Source organism: Garra rufa, chromosome 13 (assembly GCF_049309525.1).
Source record: "Garra rufa chromosome 13, GarRuf1.0, whole genome shotgun sequence".
Classification (NCBI taxonomy): domain Eukaryota; kingdom Metazoa; phylum Chordata; class Actinopteri; order Cypriniformes; family Cyprinidae; genus Garra; species Garra rufa.
Window position 1 is genome coordinate 15092546 of NC_133373.1, and position 17814 is coordinate 15110359.

A 17814-nucleotide genomic window follows, 5' to 3' on the forward strand; every position below is an offset into this window, starting at 1 on the left:
ACGGATGTAAACTTTTGAACAGGGTCATATTTATAAATTCAGCTATTATTTTCTCTTGTGGACTGTAAACATCCTTTATGTGAAAAATCGCAGATTCTGAATGGGAATGTAAACGTTTGGATCTCAACTGTACATGAGTGACCCTATAAGCAGATTTATGCAGGTGGAGCTGGGGAAGGTGGAGGGTTTTTGAAGCGTCCTGCAACTGCTACAGCAAGCACTAGCCAAGTATTTGAATGTTGAGCAGCAAGCTCATTGGCTGCTGATACAAAAAAAGAACCAATCAACTGTACCGTGTTATTATGTCAGATTGAGTTTGACCTATCAGTGTGCCATCTAGAGTTTCATGGCAGAACTTTGGATATATGCATGAATGAATTGTTTACAAGCTCACCAGTAACATTTGTTAAGAAAATAAAAATTTGGAACAAACACAGTGTAGTCAGTCAGTGTAGTTTGGAAATTGGAATTGCTGGAATTCATCTTTGATACATCTGAAATCTGGTGTTATTGCTTGTTACATCACCTGTACTTATTGACCTCAGTGTGATCAAAGTCTGCCTATGACTGGGGTTTGCAGCAGGCAGTGAAGTGTAATCTCCTGTCACATTATTACTCTCCTGTGATCTCACCTTCTGCTGTACTAAGGCCACTCTTAAATCTACAGAAATTATTATTACTTAATTTTAAGGATGACTAAAACTTATTGATTCATGTGACATAAGGTCTTTATTCTAAAGGATCATTGCAGATAAATATACAAAGATTCTCCAGCTATTCAAATATTAACATGATGACTGCCTAATCTTTAAATGGTAGTAGCTTTCAGTAGTAGGTCAGCTTCTTGCATAATATTCAGGAAGTTTTCAGTGTTGGTCACATTGAAGGAGATTGTTTTATGAGGTTAATGTGAATCTTTCAGCAGAGAAACAGGTGCTGGGCGATTATGAAAGCAGGCTCTTGCTGAACCTCTCGGTTAGACTGCAGAATCATGTGACGGCTTTGATGAGGCCAGAGTGCCGCTGTGTGGGATTAATTATCAGGCTGCATGTGGCTTTCATGCAATGGAAATACCTTTCTCTCTCCTTTTTTCTTTTAATTGAGCTATAGCTAGTTTCCATCATGACTCAAGGTTCTGCAATAACAGGCTGAATGGAATCTCTGTTACCTTTCAGGCATTTCCTCAAACCAGAGTTGTGCTAAAAGTCTCTTTAACCACAGACCTTAGATGTTATCTAGTATTTGTCTTTAAAGTTATTACCAAATTAGGCAATGCTATTTACCCTTCCATTTCACAAGATGTTCAAGGGTATTAGATTGTTCAAAATACAGTAAATGTTTGTGGCCTTTTGAAACGCCATTGTAGAAATGAAACCTTTTTTTGTGAAAAAAGTGGAAGCTAGAATGTAATGTCAACATAGATATAGAGCTCTGAGACAAAACGTTACCACAGACTTCATCATAGAAACTGATTTGCAATATAAGTTCTTTTTAGTTGAATAGTCACTATGGCCTACCAAACATCCTCCACCATCCAACTGTCCATTGTTTGCAGGCCATTTGGTAAATTGTTACAGCAAACAATGACAGAATCAAGCCAGGCTGCAGTCTTGTTTGAAATGTTAATATTGCTATAGATTTACCAACTGGAGAGTAAATGAGTCATAGTGCATCTGTCAGCAATTGAATTGAATTGTCAGGATGATGTTAGAACTCCAGAATAAGCAAGTTATTCTGCACTGCCAAATGTTGTTACACTAAAATGTTATTTACTGTTCAATTTAATTCAAGTTTTCTTTACATTTTCAATGTGGAAGGTTCAGTGAAACATTTAGCTTCTATTGTTAAAATGAGCATGCCATAACACCTATAAATTCACATTACACCATATTGGTATAATATTGGAATCAAGCTCTAGATTTGCTAATTTTCGTGGACACAAACAAAACATTTCTTAGTTACATCAATACGGAACTAACTTAACTGACCATTTCTGTTCAACAAATGTGATCAACATTAGAACGTCTTTGTTCTAAAATGGTTTTTTGATTGTTTTCATTTTGTATGTCTTGGTGGATTTAAAGGAAACGTTCACTTCCAGTACACAAATTTACAGATAATTTACTGTCATCCAAGATGTTCATGTCTTTGTCTTCAGTCGTAAAGAAATTATGCTTTTTCTGAGGTAAACTTTTCAGGATTTCTCTTCATATGGTGCCCCTGAGTTTGAACTTCCAAAACGCAGTTTAAATGCAGCCTCAAAGGGCTCTAAACGATCCCAGCCGAGGAAGAAAGGTCTTATCTAGCGAAACGATTGGTTATTTTCTAAAAAAACCTGACAATTTAAATACTTTTTAACCTCAAATGCTCATCTTGTCTAGCTCTGCATCCACTCTATTCTTCCAGTTCACTAAGTTAGGGTAGGTTGAAAAACTCCCATCTAATTTTCGTCTCCAACTTCAAAATCGACTACATCGCTGTTTTACCTTTTTTTGTAAAGGCCGTTTGATATAGCCTGGAAAAATCCAGACCCTAATCTATTAAGATTATGGGTCTGGCATCAAGCAATGAAGAGGACCTAACTTGAGGGGCGGCACCAAGAGGGCATTTGAAACTCTCTCTGCACGCAATTGGATAACTCCAGACCAATCACAACAATACATGGTGTGACATATCCAGAGCGACGGTGAACATATAAGAGTGGATTTCAATGTTATAACATAAACAATGTGACAAGATTAATAACTATTAATTACAACAGCCGAATCAACCTCATAAAACAATTAGGTCCGATCAAACTATTCATTATATCAACTAATATGTGGATGGACACTAGCGTTTCATTCAGCAGCGAGACATATCGTCCTGTTCAAGTTAGGCTACTGTATTACTATTGAATAGTTCAGTTTTTCATTACAGTAAGTTTACCAAGTGACTCTTACCATTTGTAAATGAGATGGACCTCATCCACCACAATCCCGATCAGGTTGTCCCGGTAGACCTTGTTCGATAACATTTATAGCCACTTCTTTTTTAACAGCCAGGACTCGAGACTGCCGAATGCTATCTGGCATTGCCCGCTTTGGATCTGTTCCTCTTCGTGGTCGCCCCATATGCTTAACTACCAGCGGAGCTAACTGATAGATTAAACTCTTGCCGTATCCAGTCGGCAAAACAGCAAAAACGTCCTTCTTGCAAAGGAACGATTCGAGCACGGTTTTCTGTTCCTCTTTTAAATGAAAAGCCAAGTCCAACTCGGTCATTGTAGTGGTCAAAGCCGTTTCAAACAACTGGTTTTCATCTGTAGATCTCTTTCAATGTTTACTAATGATTCCGGACGTCGCAGCGCTTTCGTCATCAGCTTAGCTCGCCTCTGGCCCGCCTACATCAGATACACCGATTTGATTTGTTCCCAGAATCGCTTACGTATTGCAGTAACATGCATCATTGCTCGATACCAGAGTGTCTTGCAGAGACAATTCAAATTGTGCTCTCGCGAGACCTCTGGATTTCCAGGGTACGTATGATATTCTTTGCACGTTAACTTTGTTTTTCAAGGTTTTTGAGGAGCATTTAAGGTTAAAAAGTATATAAATTTTTAAAAATAACCGATCGTTTGACTAGATTTTATCATTTAGAACCTTTTGAAGCTGCATTTAAACTGCATTTTGAAATTTCAAACTCAGGGGCACCATAGAAGTCCACTATATGAAGAGAAATCTTGAAATGTTTTCCTCAAAAAACATAATTTCTTTACGACTGAAGAAAGAAAGACATGATCATCTTGGATGACAGGGGGTGAGTACATTATCTGTAAATTTTTGTTCTGAAAGTGAACTACTCCTTTAACCTCAAATGCTCATCTTGTCTAGCTCTGCATCAGCTCTATTCTTCCAGTTCATGAAAGTTAGGGTAGGTCAAAAAACTCCCATCTAATTTTCGTCTCCAACTTCAAAATCGGCCTACATTGCTGTTTTACCTTTTTTGTAAAGGGCGTTTGATATTCTTTGCACGTTAACTTTGTTTTTCAACGTTTTTGAGGTTAAAAAGTATATAAATTTAAAAAATAACCGATCGTTTGGCTAGATTTTATCATTTAGAACCCTTTGAAGCTGCATTTAAACTGCATTTTGAAATTTCAAACTCGGGGGCATCATATAAATCCACTATATGAAGAAAAATCTTTAAATGTTTTCCTCAAAAAACACCATTTCTCTACGACTGAGGAAAGAAAGACATGAACATCTTGGATGACACTGTAAATTTTTGTTCTGAAAGTGAACTACTCCTTTAACCTCAAATGCTCATCTTGTCTAGCTCTGCATCAACTCTATTTTTCCAGTTCACGAAAGTTAGAGTAGGTCGAAAAACCCCCATCTAATTTTCGTCTCCAACTTCAAAATTGGCCTACATCGCTGTTTTACCTTTTTTTGTAAAGGGCGTTTGATATTCTTTGCACGTTAACTTTGTTTTTCAAAGTTTTTGAGGAGCATTTGAGGTTAAAAAGTATATTTAAAAAACAAAACAAACAAACAAACAATCTTTTTGCTCGATTTTATCATTTAGAACCTTTTGAAGCTGCATTTAAACTGCAGTTCAAACTCGAAAGCACCATAGACATCCACTATATAAAAAGAAAACCTGAAATGTTTTCCTCTAAAAATAATTTCTTTACGACTGAAGAAAGAAAGACATAAACATCTTGGACGATAAGGGGTGAGTAAATTATCTGTAAATTTTTGTTCTGGAAGTTAACTTCTTTTACGCTCTTTTACGGCTGAAACTCTGAAATTAAGTCTGATGTACCCCAGGGATCAATACTGAGCCCGCTGCTCTTTATGTGTTTCATCTTGGTCAGCTTTTTAAGTTGACTTGGCCTGAATTATAATTTCCATTTGCACAATATTCAGGTAAAGGGCATTTGATATTCTTTGCACGTTCACTTTTTTTTCAAGGTTTTTGAGGAGCATTTGAGGTTAAAAGTATATAAATTGCCCCTTTTTTTTTTTTTTTAGAAAATAATTTTGCTAGATTTTATCATTTACAGGCTTTTGAACTTTCAAAATGCATTTTAACTGCATTTTGAAAGTTCAAACTAGGGGGCACCATAGAAGTCCACTATATAAAGAGAAAACCTGAAATGTTTTCCTCTAAAAACATAATTTCTTTACGACTGAAGAAAGAAAGACAAACATCTTGGATGACAAGTGGTGAGTAAATTATCTGTAAATTTTTGTTCTGGGAGTTAACTTCTCTTTTACAGCTGAAACTCTGAAATGAAGTCTGATGTACCCCAGGGATCAATACTGAGGCCGCTGCTCTTTAAAATTTATGTGTTTCATCTTATCCTGAATTATAATTTCGATTTGTACAATATTCAGGTAGATATCAATCTATTGATTAACTGGTCAAGTCAAATTAACCCCGATTGAACAAGCTTCCCTAAAAAAAAAAGTGACAAAACAGACATGAATTGAACGGTACCAAACAAGCATGTTTAATTCACAATGACACGTTTGACAGTAATATATCAAAAACATATCAGCTGGCATGGTACTTTTAAAATCCTCAGTGATACAAACACTCCGTCAATACATTTATACCGTGAGCTCATCTTTCCTCTACAGATTTCTAAGAAATTGACTAAACGACTAATAATAAAGACTAGTAGTATTTCTGTTTTTCATAAATTGCATATTTTCACCGAATGTTAAAGTTTTCAGATATAAATAGTGTCGTGAAGAGTTGATATTCTATGATTTTTTTCCCCCAATGAAGGCCACTGAGTAGATTGTGCGACACCCCAAATGATGTGTTCAACCCAAACCTTCTTGCCTACTCCCTGCGTATTTCAGAAAGCAACTCCCTTGTCTTTTGGTTTACAAATTTTGCTTGATTTCTCAAAGCTTTCCATAAACCACAAGCATATTTGGTCATGCACTAATTAAATCTGAGGAGGTCCCTTCAATTTACAACAGCATGGAGAAAATGTGTCACCCTCCAGCAGTCCCATGACAAAAATTTGTTTTTTTACAGCATTTTCACCTCTTGTTTTGATTGACAACAACAGAACAAGGCATCAGCTTTTATAAAAACCAAAACGAGAAGGTTTGTCTAGTTCCTACACTGACTAGATTCAGTGCTCTAACACAGCAGTTTCAATTATAGGCATGGTGAAGTACTGTCGACACATCTGATGCCTAATAAAACAGATCATCTAAAAAAAGTGAAAGATTGAACAGCAACCTTTGAAAAACATCATCTAAAAATACTCTCGGTTAAAGCATAGATCATTTGTTGTGAAAGAAGCAAAAATCTTCTTTTTTTAAACCTCTAATATCATATCACCTCATCTTACAAAAAGCTCTTTGAAAAAAAATACTTAATTACCAATAACTTAAATACATAAATTATTACATCTCTCACAAAATTGAAAGTTTGAATATGACTAAGAAAACATATAACAATAAGTGTAGAACAAAACTTAAAACAGATGGGTAGAAAAAACTGGTCCAGACATTTCTACTTGGTCCAGCAGCTGAACGTTAAAATTGCATGTCGTTGCATTACAATCCACAGGAAGGACACAAGTGTCTGACGTCCTGTATGAAGAGAAGCTTTGGCACGGACACACCAATCAGACAATGCGGTAAACACACATGCAGAGGACGCCAGCCTTGCTCTCCAGCCTATTTAAATGGTCTGTATGTTGGTGTGTGTGTGTGTGTGTGTGTGTGTGTGTGTGTGTGTGTGTGTGTGTGTGTGTGTGTTATCATGAGTGTGTTTGGGCTCAATTCTTCCCACAGCAAGGCAGAAATTACTCAGCTGATCCAATACACATCGATACCCTTAACAGAACAGAATGTTCTCTGTCTAACCTGCTTCTCACTCACAATGACGATTCCACCTCCCTAGTCATGATCACAATGGATTCTGGCCTGCTTGTTTCCTCCACAGACTCGCTGATGATCTCTAGAGATGTAGCAGAAGTACTGGTTGCCGTTTCGGTTTTGGCTTCACACAGTTTCTTTGCATCTACAGCTCCATCAGGAGGCTTCGCAGAATCAATGGCGCCACAGCAGAGCTTTGGGGCGCACTGCGTTCTACAGGAGAGCTCGCAGAGCGAAGTGCGAGACTCAGAGTTGACCGTTACGAATTCTGGTTGAATGGTTGTAGCGTGGATGCCCTCATTGTGGAAAAAGTCCTTGATACGCTTGGCTACGTCCATGTAGGACGTGGGGTCGTGGCATTTGATGTGCGCCGTTGCGATAATGCGGCTGCCCGCCAGCTGCCAGATGTGTAGCTCGTGCACCGCCAACACGCCCTCCAGATCCCGCAGGCGAGCGTTGAGCTGATGCATGTCGATTTGCTTTGGTACGGTCTGTAGCAGGATAAGTGCCGACTCCTTCAACAACGGGTATGTGGTGTAGAGGAGGATGCAGACCATAATGATGCAGAGTGTGGGGTCGAGATATAGCACCCAGCAGGGTCCCGCAATGCTGGTGTCCTTAGTTACTGGACTGCTGATATTGAGTGAATGGTCTGGGCAATGCTGGTGCACACAAGGGTTTTCACAGATTTCGCCCGGCTTGCATGGCTTCCATACCACTATGAAGATGATGGCGTTGATCACCACGATAACCGAGCCAAGAGCGTCACCCAGGACGTGCAGGAAAACACCTCGCATGTTGAGCTGGGATGACGAGTCGTGTCCATTCTCGAGCTCTTCGTACGGAGCGCTACCGTTAATCTGCAAATCCAGGCTGTTGCTGTGACTCATCTCTATGGAGAAGAAAGAAAGTATGAAAATTCAAGAAAATCGGCACATTTTCTTCACTTCCAGAACCAAAATGTACAGATAATGCACTCACCCCCTTGTCATCCAAGATGTTCATGTCTTTCTCTCTTTAGTTGTAAAGAAATAGTTTTTTGAGGAAAACATTTCAGGATTTCTCTCCATATAGTGGACTTCTATGGTGCCCCCGAGTTTGAACTTCCAAAATACAGTTTTAATGCAGCTTTAAAGGGCTCTAAACAATCCCAGCCAAGGAAGAAGGGTCTTATCTAGTGAAACGACAAAAAAAACAACAAAAAGGACAATTCCGGTTCAAGACAGTTAGGGTGGGTCGAAAAACTCCCATCTCATTTTCTCTTTATCTTTTTTTGTAAAGGGCATTTCATCTTCTTTGCATGTTCACTTTGTAAACACTGGGTGGAAACTTCTGCAGTGATGTGGGATGATTTTGAAGTTGGAGGAGAAAATGAGAAGTTTTTCGACATTCCCTGTCTGGAACCAGAATACAGAGTTCACGCGGAGCTAGACAGGATGAGCATTTGAGGTTAAAAAGTATATAAATTGTCTTTTTTTTTTTTTAAATAACCAATCGTTTCGCCTTTGAAGCTGCATTCAAACCGCATTTTGGAAGTTCAAACTCGGGGGCACCATAGAAGTCCACTATATTGAGAAAAATCCTGAAATGATTTCCTCAAAAAACTATTTCTTTACGACTGAAGAAAGAAAGGAATGAACATTTTGGATTTAAAGGGGCTGAGTAAATTATCTGTAAATTTTTGTTCTGGAGGTGAACTTCTTTTAATAAATCAGCAGTTATACTTTGCTCTTTTCCACTTTTGAGAAAATCTTAAACAAATTTACGGAAATGTAGGTGTGTTGAGACAAACAACTTTTATTTGCCAAACTGTGATCCAAGAGTCTTGAGTAGTATAAAAGGAAAACACTGGAATGTTTTACTATTTGTACAGCTCTTTTGTTTGTATTCGCAGCATTCCATACAACAGTATGGGAGCCGTGTGAAGTGGAATGCGGTGTGGAGTTACATGATTTCTTATGTTTCCTGGAGAGAAAAAATATTATCTTTACGAAGCCATTTTTCTAAAAGTGTGCATCATCTTTTGAGTCAAATTCTTACATTTAACAAAGTCAGTTAGAATAATAAGGCATTTGTGCTGTTACCACACAAATGAAATCAGTATCGACAAACTGATTTTAAATTTTTGCAATGCAGAGAAAACACAGAAGCTCTCAAGTGGCATTTAGATGCATTTACACACTGTTTAATGCAGCTCAGAGGGACATGGAATGCTTTAACCTGCAGTAATAAATACAAAAATAATGTTTTAATATTTTAAACAATATTTGAAATGATTTAAAAATTAAAAGATGCTTTAAATGTAAATTGGACATTTAAAGACGGCAGCAATTCACTGTTAATAAGTGAGTCATTGCGATTGAACCAAATCATTTAAACGGTTGATTCACTCAGAAATGAAACATCGTCATGTTGCTTAGAGACGCAAAACAGTGCTGTGGCTGTGTTGGAATGATTTTTGTTGGTGAAATAGAGCAAAAAAAGGAAATAGAGTGTTTAAAATGTAAGTCTTTTAATACTGACTTTATTTAACTGTTGTATAAAATCAATATCACATGTAATCACACTGAAAAAACTGCACTCCGTATGATATTAACTGTTTAACATTATATAAATATATACATTTTCTGACCCCATATTTTGAATTATGCGATCATTCTAAATAAATTTTAATAGACTAAACCTGCAGTGAAAGAACACACTCTAAAAGCGCACTAATTTAACCTTACTTAACTTACTAGCAGTGTTGCCAAGTCTGCGGTTTTCCCGCAGAATTGGGCTATTTTCATACTGTTGTTTTATACTGTGGGTTAAAACGACCCCAATAAGTAATATTTATCCACTGGAAGTCTAATTTTAGCAGAGGAACCCCACCACAAAATGTGTATTTTACCCCCGAAGCACAATTTTGTACCAGGGGAACCCCCTTGAAATGCAATTCGGCTACTTTAGGACTGTTTTTGAGTAGCAACTAGGCAGGTTTTGCTGTGAAAACCTGGCAACCCTGCTTACTAGACTTTATCTTGCAATGTATGCGCACACTATGTAGGTGTGTTTTGTTTGCTTTATATATACTCAGTCAAATCGCACATTGTTAAAACAACAATTACGATATTAACGCAGACGATATATATTGCACACCCCTAGCTGATATTTAATAAAATGTGATATTGCTTGAAGTAATAGTTTACCCAAAAATACTTGCTTTAAATCTGTACAACCCACTTTTTTCTGGTAAACAAAAGAGACGATATTTAGAACAATGTTTTGGGTAGCCAAATCGAGTAATCGTATCCAAAATAATAATTTTTTTTGTCTTTGCAAAGTCAGCTCACTCATCTTTTACAATTACAATGTTATTGTAGACAATAAATTTTGCACATTTCTAATGGATTCCAATTGGCTGTCGATGTTTTCATCAACTGAAACGAAAAAAAAAAAAAAACAATTTTAAAGTGTTTCCATTGATATCACCGCTCTACGTCATTATCGTTATAACTGTAGCGTGAACTTCCCTATTCTCAGAATTACAACAATTATTAAAACTTTTTAGTTATAGCCCTTAGTGTGACAACCGATGTAATATTCTTCCAAAAGCCTTACCAACAATGTACTGTCAAATTACACAGAAGCTTTGAATGCTGAGGCTTTAGTTCAGGACCTTTAGGTCTTTAATATAACATTGCTGCAGTGAGCTGATCATTCACTGAGGCCTGTGGGTGATGTAACCCATCTGTTCATCTCTCATGTGACATGACCCATCTGTTCATCTTTCATCTGGGCTGTCTTAAACAAGCAAGCCATGCTTTGGTTGAAATTCCTCTAGACAAACAGAGCGACTGTTTCAACTTATTTGGAATAAACTGCTTTTCTTGGAAAAACCTATCTGGTTACAATTCAGCTTATCTGATAAAAACAGATACAAGCACAGAAAGAAAGTGTTTGCACATGGTGTTCACTGGTAATGAACTCCCATGCCATCCCATTGTTGTGAATGCATGAAAACAAGACGCATTTAACCTAACCATGCAAAAGTGCAAGGTTTATTGTTGCTCAGACAGTCACAAAAATACATTAATCAAATAAATAGTATCTTATAATGGACAGTCAGCTGGTGTCAGCCAATGGCGGGCCGCTGTTGAGCATCTGTCGGCCTAGTTTTTGCAGTTTGCTCTTGTTGGGCCTTGACTTTGGCTTTCAACCAAAACTAAATTAATAAAATAAGTTTTAACCTTCGTAAGGGAATAGTGTGAAAATGGTAGCGCTGCTTGTGGTTTACAGAAAAAGCACAGAAAGTACATACTAGTTGCTTGATGACTGTAGCTCTTGTGGTTCAAGCGCAACTTACCAGCCCAGATGCAGATGGGGTGGCAACACAGTCGGCTATTGTTGCCGATAGTTCTTTGATGTTGGCTTGTTGTGTAATGGCCTTAAAAAACTGAACTGTTCGCTGACCAGACACTACGTAGCTTAGAGTGTAGTCTATTTCTGACAGTGCCCAAACAAAGCCCAAAATTGTCACCAGAGCTACTGCATTGCATAGCATTGTGACCCCAAATTCCTACACAGTATTAAGTACTTAACTATCTCTGCATCTATCTATGTATACACAATACTTGTCTAATACCAAGCTACCACAATTCAACTATAGTTAATAATGGCAGTAGTAACTATATGTTAGTGAAAACCATTGTAACCAGTTTAATTTACTAAAGCTCAACCCTGTTGGAAAACAGCCAAGCTGGTTGGGTAGTTTTTGCTGATTGGTTTTTCTTTAGCTGGTCAGGCTGGGAGACCAGCTGACCAACCAGCTAAAACCAGCTGCAAAATGAGCTTGCCCAGGCTGGGAGACCAGCTTAACACTGCACCAATGTAGCAGGGAAACCACTTAAACAGTTGAATTTGGCCATTGTAATTAAAGCCTCATCTTAAATGCGTAATTTACTTAAAAATGTCAATTCTCTCATCATTCATTCACACTAATGTCATTCCAAACCTGTTTGACTTTCCTTTGCGGAACACATACAAAGATATTTTGAAGACTGTTGGTCACTAACCCAATGTACTGACAAAAAAAGCCCAATTGTTCCTTTTAAGATCAAGGGATGACAATGCCAGTGCCATTTGCAACTTCCCAGACACTATTTGAAGAAACAAATTTGTCTGTGGAGGCCACGAAAATATTGTGAAAATGGTAGCTAGTTCTGAGTCGTTCTACAGTGCCATCTTTTACTCTCTTTTTAAAAAAACAAAAACAAAACTAAGATATTTTGAACATTTTTGTAACCAAATACGGAGACATTTGTGACCCTGGACCACAAAACCAGTCATAAGGGTCAATTTTTTGAAATTGAGATTTATACATTATCTGAAGGATTAATAAATAAGCTTTAATGTATGGTTTGTTAGGATAAGATATTATTTGGCCTATTTGAAAATCTGGAATCTGAGGGTGCAAAAAAAAAGTTAAACATTGAGAAAATCGCTTTTAAAGTTGTCTACAAGTCCTTAGCAATGTATTACTAATCAAAAATGTAAGAAGTTTTAATATATCTACAGTAGAACATTTACAAAATATCTGGAACATCGCCTTTACTTACGGTCCTAATGATTTCTGGCATAAAAGAAAAAAAAAAGATAATTTTGACCCATACAGTGTATTTTTTGGCTACTGCTACAAATGTACCACTGCTACTTAAAACTGGTTTCATGATCCAGGGTCACATTTTGTAAACTATCTTTTTAACTTTCCACAGAACAAAGCCATACATGTATGAGGGTGAGTAAATGACATAATTCATTTTGGGGGGATCAGTCGGCTAATGAGTTTGTTGCCAGTGGTTGCAGGTTAACAAACATGTCTAACGAGAAACAAAAGCCCCAACAGGAAAGTTCTGCACACGTTTCGTCCGTTACACCCGTACATCATCCGACTTTAATCTGATTAATACATAGCCTACCATCTCGTTTGTTTTATATAATTAAGAAAATCTGTGTCGTGTTCTACATATCTTGTGAGTAAGTTTTAATGACATTAATGACAACAAACCCGACTTACCGGCTCTCCTCCTGTCCGAGTTAACGCCATTAGGGCTGTTGTTCTGATTCCCAACCAGATTATTGGTCTCCTCGCCCGCGGACCGACTATCCTCCAGCGTCTCACACCTTCGAACCTTCCCGTTCCTGTGTTTTTTGTGTCCCCCATGGCTGTGGCCGTGTCCTCCGTGGGAATGGCCGTGTCCACCGCCTCCGGCGTGCCCATGAAAGAGACAGAGCCCGATCAGGTTGACCAGCAGCCCGGCAGCCCCCACCCCAATCACCACCTCGGGCTTGTCGATCTCATGAGGCTCCGTGAAGCGCTCGATGGCCTCCAGTATGATGGTAAAGCAAAGCGCGGTGAGAAAAACGGCGTTGACCAGCGCGCCCATAACCTCGGCCCGGATCCAGCCGAACGTGTTCTTGTTGGTGGACTGAGTCTGCTCAGCGAAACGCACCGCTACCAGAGCCACGACCAGCGCGATCACGTCCGACAGCATATGAAAGGAGTCCGACAACATCGCTAGAGAAGACGTGATCCGGCTCACCACTACTTCCACAATAAAAAAGACAAAAGTGAGCGACAGCATGCACAGCAGTCGGACTCGGTTCGGCGCGCAGGCCATGATTCCACCGCGAGCAGAGCACGAAACAAAGCTTTAAATGAAGACGATACCACTTTAGGTTAATATCCCATAACTGAACTCGTTCCGACCGGCAGAAAGTAAGCGACACTTCGAACCGTGTGTAATGAGCGCTGGGGACCGGAGCTCGGTCCGGTTATAGTGGCAGCCTTCTGTCTACCGTCTGCAGACGGCTGAAACTTTGCACCCGGACCGGCGAACTTTCCACACGGAACACGCTCAGCGTCCGGTCACGCCCACACTCGCCTGCGATTGGCTAAGAGCTTGGGATCGAGGAAAATTTAACTCATTCCAGGAAAAACGTACATTTCTAAATTCAGACTATCCCTTGAGTTGTGAAACTCTGAACTTGTAAACCTGAACTGTTTACATTGTTCTGGAGGCCAACATTCTCCACATATTCTTTTCAGCTTTAATGAAAAAAAAGAAAACTGATAATATTATAAACCCTTTATTCTAATAAAAACAGCAAATCCAAATAAAACATTAATGCCAGCAATAAAATCTATAAAATGACAAGAATACAACACATTATCTGATAAAATAACCCAGTGTGTTGACCAAAAATTAAGTGTACTGTACAAATGTTGCAGCAAATAAATAAAAGCAGAAATCTTATTTCCTAATGAACACAATAAAAACTCTCGACTTGATCATACTAATTGACCACTTTCAGAAGTACATTGTGGTTCATGGTTAGCGGATGCCCTGCATTTCTCTGGGCTTTGGTGAACATATCTTTTCCTCTTCACCAAGAGCCTGGATGCGCATGTTAGCCCATTGGTGCCTTTTTACAATACAATGTTCTTGAGGTTTAGTGATCAGTCTGCGCTCAGGTTTGCCGTTCTCCTTGCCGTCTCCAGCAAAGTGAACCCTTTTCTTTCCTGGGGAGATGTTCTCTTCATTCTCTGTTAAAAAACAGATGTATGTAATTCTCATGTTTTAAAGCCCCACTGCACTCCTCAGCCTTCACAAGTATTGTTTATTAGCCTCAGTATTTACAGTACTGGTCAAAAGTAAAATTTATTGTAAAATACTTTTACCATTTAAATATATTCTTGTGATGCAAAGCTGAATTTACACCAGTCATTATTCCAGTCTTTAATGTCACAAAATCCTTCAGAAGCAATTCTAATACACTGATTTGGTTTTTGGTGCATCATTTTTTGGTGCATCATTTTTTGGTGAAAACCATGATCCACTACAATTTAAAAGTGAGGGTGAGTACAATTTAAAGGAACACTCCACTTTTTTTGGAAATAGGCTCATTCTCCAACTCCCTCCGAGTTAATTAGTTGAGTTTTACCGTTTTGAAATCCATTCAGCCGTTCTCCTGTTCTGACGATATCACTTTTAGCATAGCTTAGCATAGATCATTGAATCCTATGAGACCAATAGAATCGCGTTCAAAAATAACCAGTGAGTTTCGGTATTTGTCCTATTTAAAACTTGACTCTTCTGCAGTTATATCATGTACTAAGACCGGCGGAAAATGTAAAGATGCGATTTTCTAGGCCGATAAGATTAGGAACTACACTCCCATTCCCGTGTAATAGTCAAGGAAGTTTGCTGCTGTAATATGGACGCAGCAGGCGCAGTAATATCACACAGCGCCTGAAATGAGTTCCCAGCTAGGTAACTTCCAACGAGGAACGCTCCCTGTGCATGCAGTTGGTCACGTTGCGCTGCGTGATATTACTGCACCTGCTTCGGCCATGTTATGGCAGCAAACTTCCTTGACTATTACGCCGGAATGGGAGTGTAGTTCCTAATCTTATCGGAGTTGGAGAATTAGCCTATTTCCAAAAAAAGTGGAGTGTTCCTTTAATATTATTTTTCCACAAAAAAAAAACCCATAAGAACCATTGTAAATAACATCACCAATAGTGACAACTGATAATAAATGAGCAAATTCAAATACAGAAATTTTATAGAATTACTTGCTACACAGAAAAATAGTTTTATACCTGTGTCACTGGTACTGAGTAGAGACAGCGCCCTCTGCTGCCGGATCAAATTATACGCCTTCAACAAACTCTCAGCTCTGTCAAAGAACAATTACAACACATTATCAACACTACATACTTCATGTGAACCAGTGTTCAACGGCTATAGCTAAATATGCAGCACACTACTAATACTTAATGCATTCAAATAACCACTTCAGCAAAGGAGGCTGTATATTTACCTGGCCAGCTTTTCATTTGTTTGCTGTTCTCGGACACAAAGCTCCTGTTCCCTTTCTGGAACACAAAAAAAATAAAATAAATAAAAATAAAAAATAGACACTAAAATCTCACTGAATAAAATGTCTTGCCAATAAGCAGTAAGTCAAAGGGTTAGTTTAACTAAAATGAAAAATGAATATTCTGAATATTATTTTTAACTGTCATGTCATTTCAAACCCTTCAGATTTTTGTTAAACTTCATAAGACCTGGAGAGATTTCTGGCCCATTGAAAGCCCATGCAACCAAAACTGATGAAAGACAACATAAAAGACAGGCCTAATAAAATAGAGTAGGCTTACGCTCTAGTCTCTGCTCTCGCTCTTTGAGGGCCTGCTCACGCTCACGTAGAATCTGCTCCTTTAGCCGCAGCTCTGCTAGAAGCGCCGACTCTGGATGTTTGGGCTGCTCTACATCCACCGATCTGCGCCGCTGCTTCTCCTGAAGCCTCTTCTGCTCCTGGGCTACATAGCCCGAGATCAAGCTGTTCTGCAGAATGGACTCCACCGAGGGCCTCAAATAGTCCTAACAAAAGAGAACAGCAAGCCAGAATGTCACAAAACAGCAGGGATTTTCACACAAGATGTGTTTTTGTGTATAAAGACAGAATAAGCAGGGCAATCTAACAGGGTCTAGAAACATGATTTTTATTTAGTTCTTTTAACTTGAGCACTGCATATCAAGAAAAGTGCAGTAAAATCAAAAAACTTATTCTGTGCGAATGGTCTTATCAAGACTGCTATTCAGTGCTCTATTCAAAATCTTACAATTCTTCATTTTATTACCCAAAAAGGCAAAAAGACTTTTCTTTAAGCCAGTCACATTCAGAAAGTGTTTGTTAACAGTGTCCCGAATTCACTTGACTTTGGCCTTCTGACACAAGTTCCAGTAAAAAAATAAAAACCAAAAATGAATTTACCTTTAAGTTGAGCATTTTTGAAAGAAGTGTGTTCAGATCATCAGAGTATCGGTAAGGGATTCTTCTAAACCTGCCTTCTCTGATTTTTACAGCCAGCTCTGTTTGGTTGTATGCTGTGAATGGAGGACTTGGAAAAAAAATAAAAGAAAGAAGACTCAGGATTAAATATGAATATACTTGAGTTTTAAGATTCACAATTTAGTACAACCACACATCCACTCGGATATAACGGAGTTCAGTGTAATCATATTAAAAAATTAGACATTAGTAATGCATGTACACTTACGATAAAGCACATAGTTCATAGAGCAAACATCCCAAAGACCATATATCTGATTTTTCATTGTAGGACATGCGGTTAATTTGTTCCTGTGAATACAAAAGAAAGAAAATATGAATAATACAGATACAGCCAAGTCCTGACAATAAGAAATATAATGATGAATCTCTGGCACAAATAATGACTTTCGCATGCCATGACACGAACATCTAACAACAGGTTATCAAATGCATTTCTAAACTTTTTTTGTTCAGATAGGTTGGACTCAATCCAGTCCCTTAGGAGTGTTCTTGAGGCGGGTTGGGAATAACATGTCTATATAAATGCACTTAAAGGTTTAGTTTACGCAGAAATTAAAACTCGACAAGTCATTTAATTAGCCTTGTGACTCATTTTCTTCTGTGGTACGTATAAAATGGAAGTCAAATAACTAAAACAGTTTGTGTTTGGTTACCAATATTCATCAAAATATCTTCTTTTGTGTTCTGCAGAAAAGTCTTACAATGTAAAACCAAGTTAAATAAAGATTAACTACTTCAATACTGTTTCAGTCTTTATACTTTATTTCACATTTCATTCAATGTTACTTGTGATTTATTTTTAATAACTTGTGAAATTTACAAGTGAAAATTGTTACAAAAAAATTTAAGAGGTTTAGAATGACATTTAGGATAGTAAATGAATCTTTGATTATGGGTAACTATCGCTTTGAGTGTCCTGCACTTGAAACTGGAAATTATTAGAGTTTAACTCGAGTTTTCATAATTTCCCATCTTACACATTTAAATGAAAGATGCAAGGACACTTACCGGCGACATG

At 38.1% G+C, this 17814-nt stretch overlaps 2 protein-coding genes across 3 annotated transcripts in view; both read right to left on the bottom strand.

The window, feature by feature from the left end:
• Positions 1–5473: 5473 nt before the first annotated feature.
• Positions 5474–13748, bottom strand: slc30a1a (solute carrier family 30 member 1a). Of its 2 annotated transcripts, none has more exons than XM_073853098.1 (2): positions 12949–13748; positions 5474–7782 (listed from the first exon to the last, which is right to left on the bottom strand). In XM_073853098.1, the coding sequence occupies exons 1-2, from the start codon at positions 13550–13552 to the stop codon at positions 6890–6892; spliced, it is 1497 nt and encodes a 498-aa protein (XP_073709199.1). In that variant the 5' UTR covers positions 13553–13748; the 3' UTR covers positions 5474–6889. The 2 variants fall into 2 exon arrangements, with proteins under 2 accessions (XP_073709199.1, XP_073709198.1); XM_073853097.1 differs by having other exon boundaries at positions 12940–13748.
• A 281-nt stretch (positions 13749–14029) lies between these two features.
• nek2 (NIMA-related kinase 2) overlaps positions 14030–17814 on the bottom strand; it is a 7066-nt gene continuing 3281 nt past the window's right edge. The window contains exons 4-9 of the mRNA XM_073852728.1: positions 17002–17084; positions 16716–16842; positions 16099–16321; positions 15759–15813; positions 15538–15614; positions 14030–14478 (exon numbers count right to left, since the gene is read on the bottom strand). Of these exons, the coding sequence (XP_073708829.1) occupies positions 14267–14478; positions 15538–15614; positions 15759–15813; positions 16099–16321; positions 16716–16842; positions 17002–17084 (777 nt within the window). The 3' untranslated portion in view covers positions 14030–14266. The remainder of the gene's footprint in view (positions 14479–15537; positions 15615–15758; positions 15814–16098; positions 16322–16715; positions 16843–17001; positions 17085–17814) is intronic.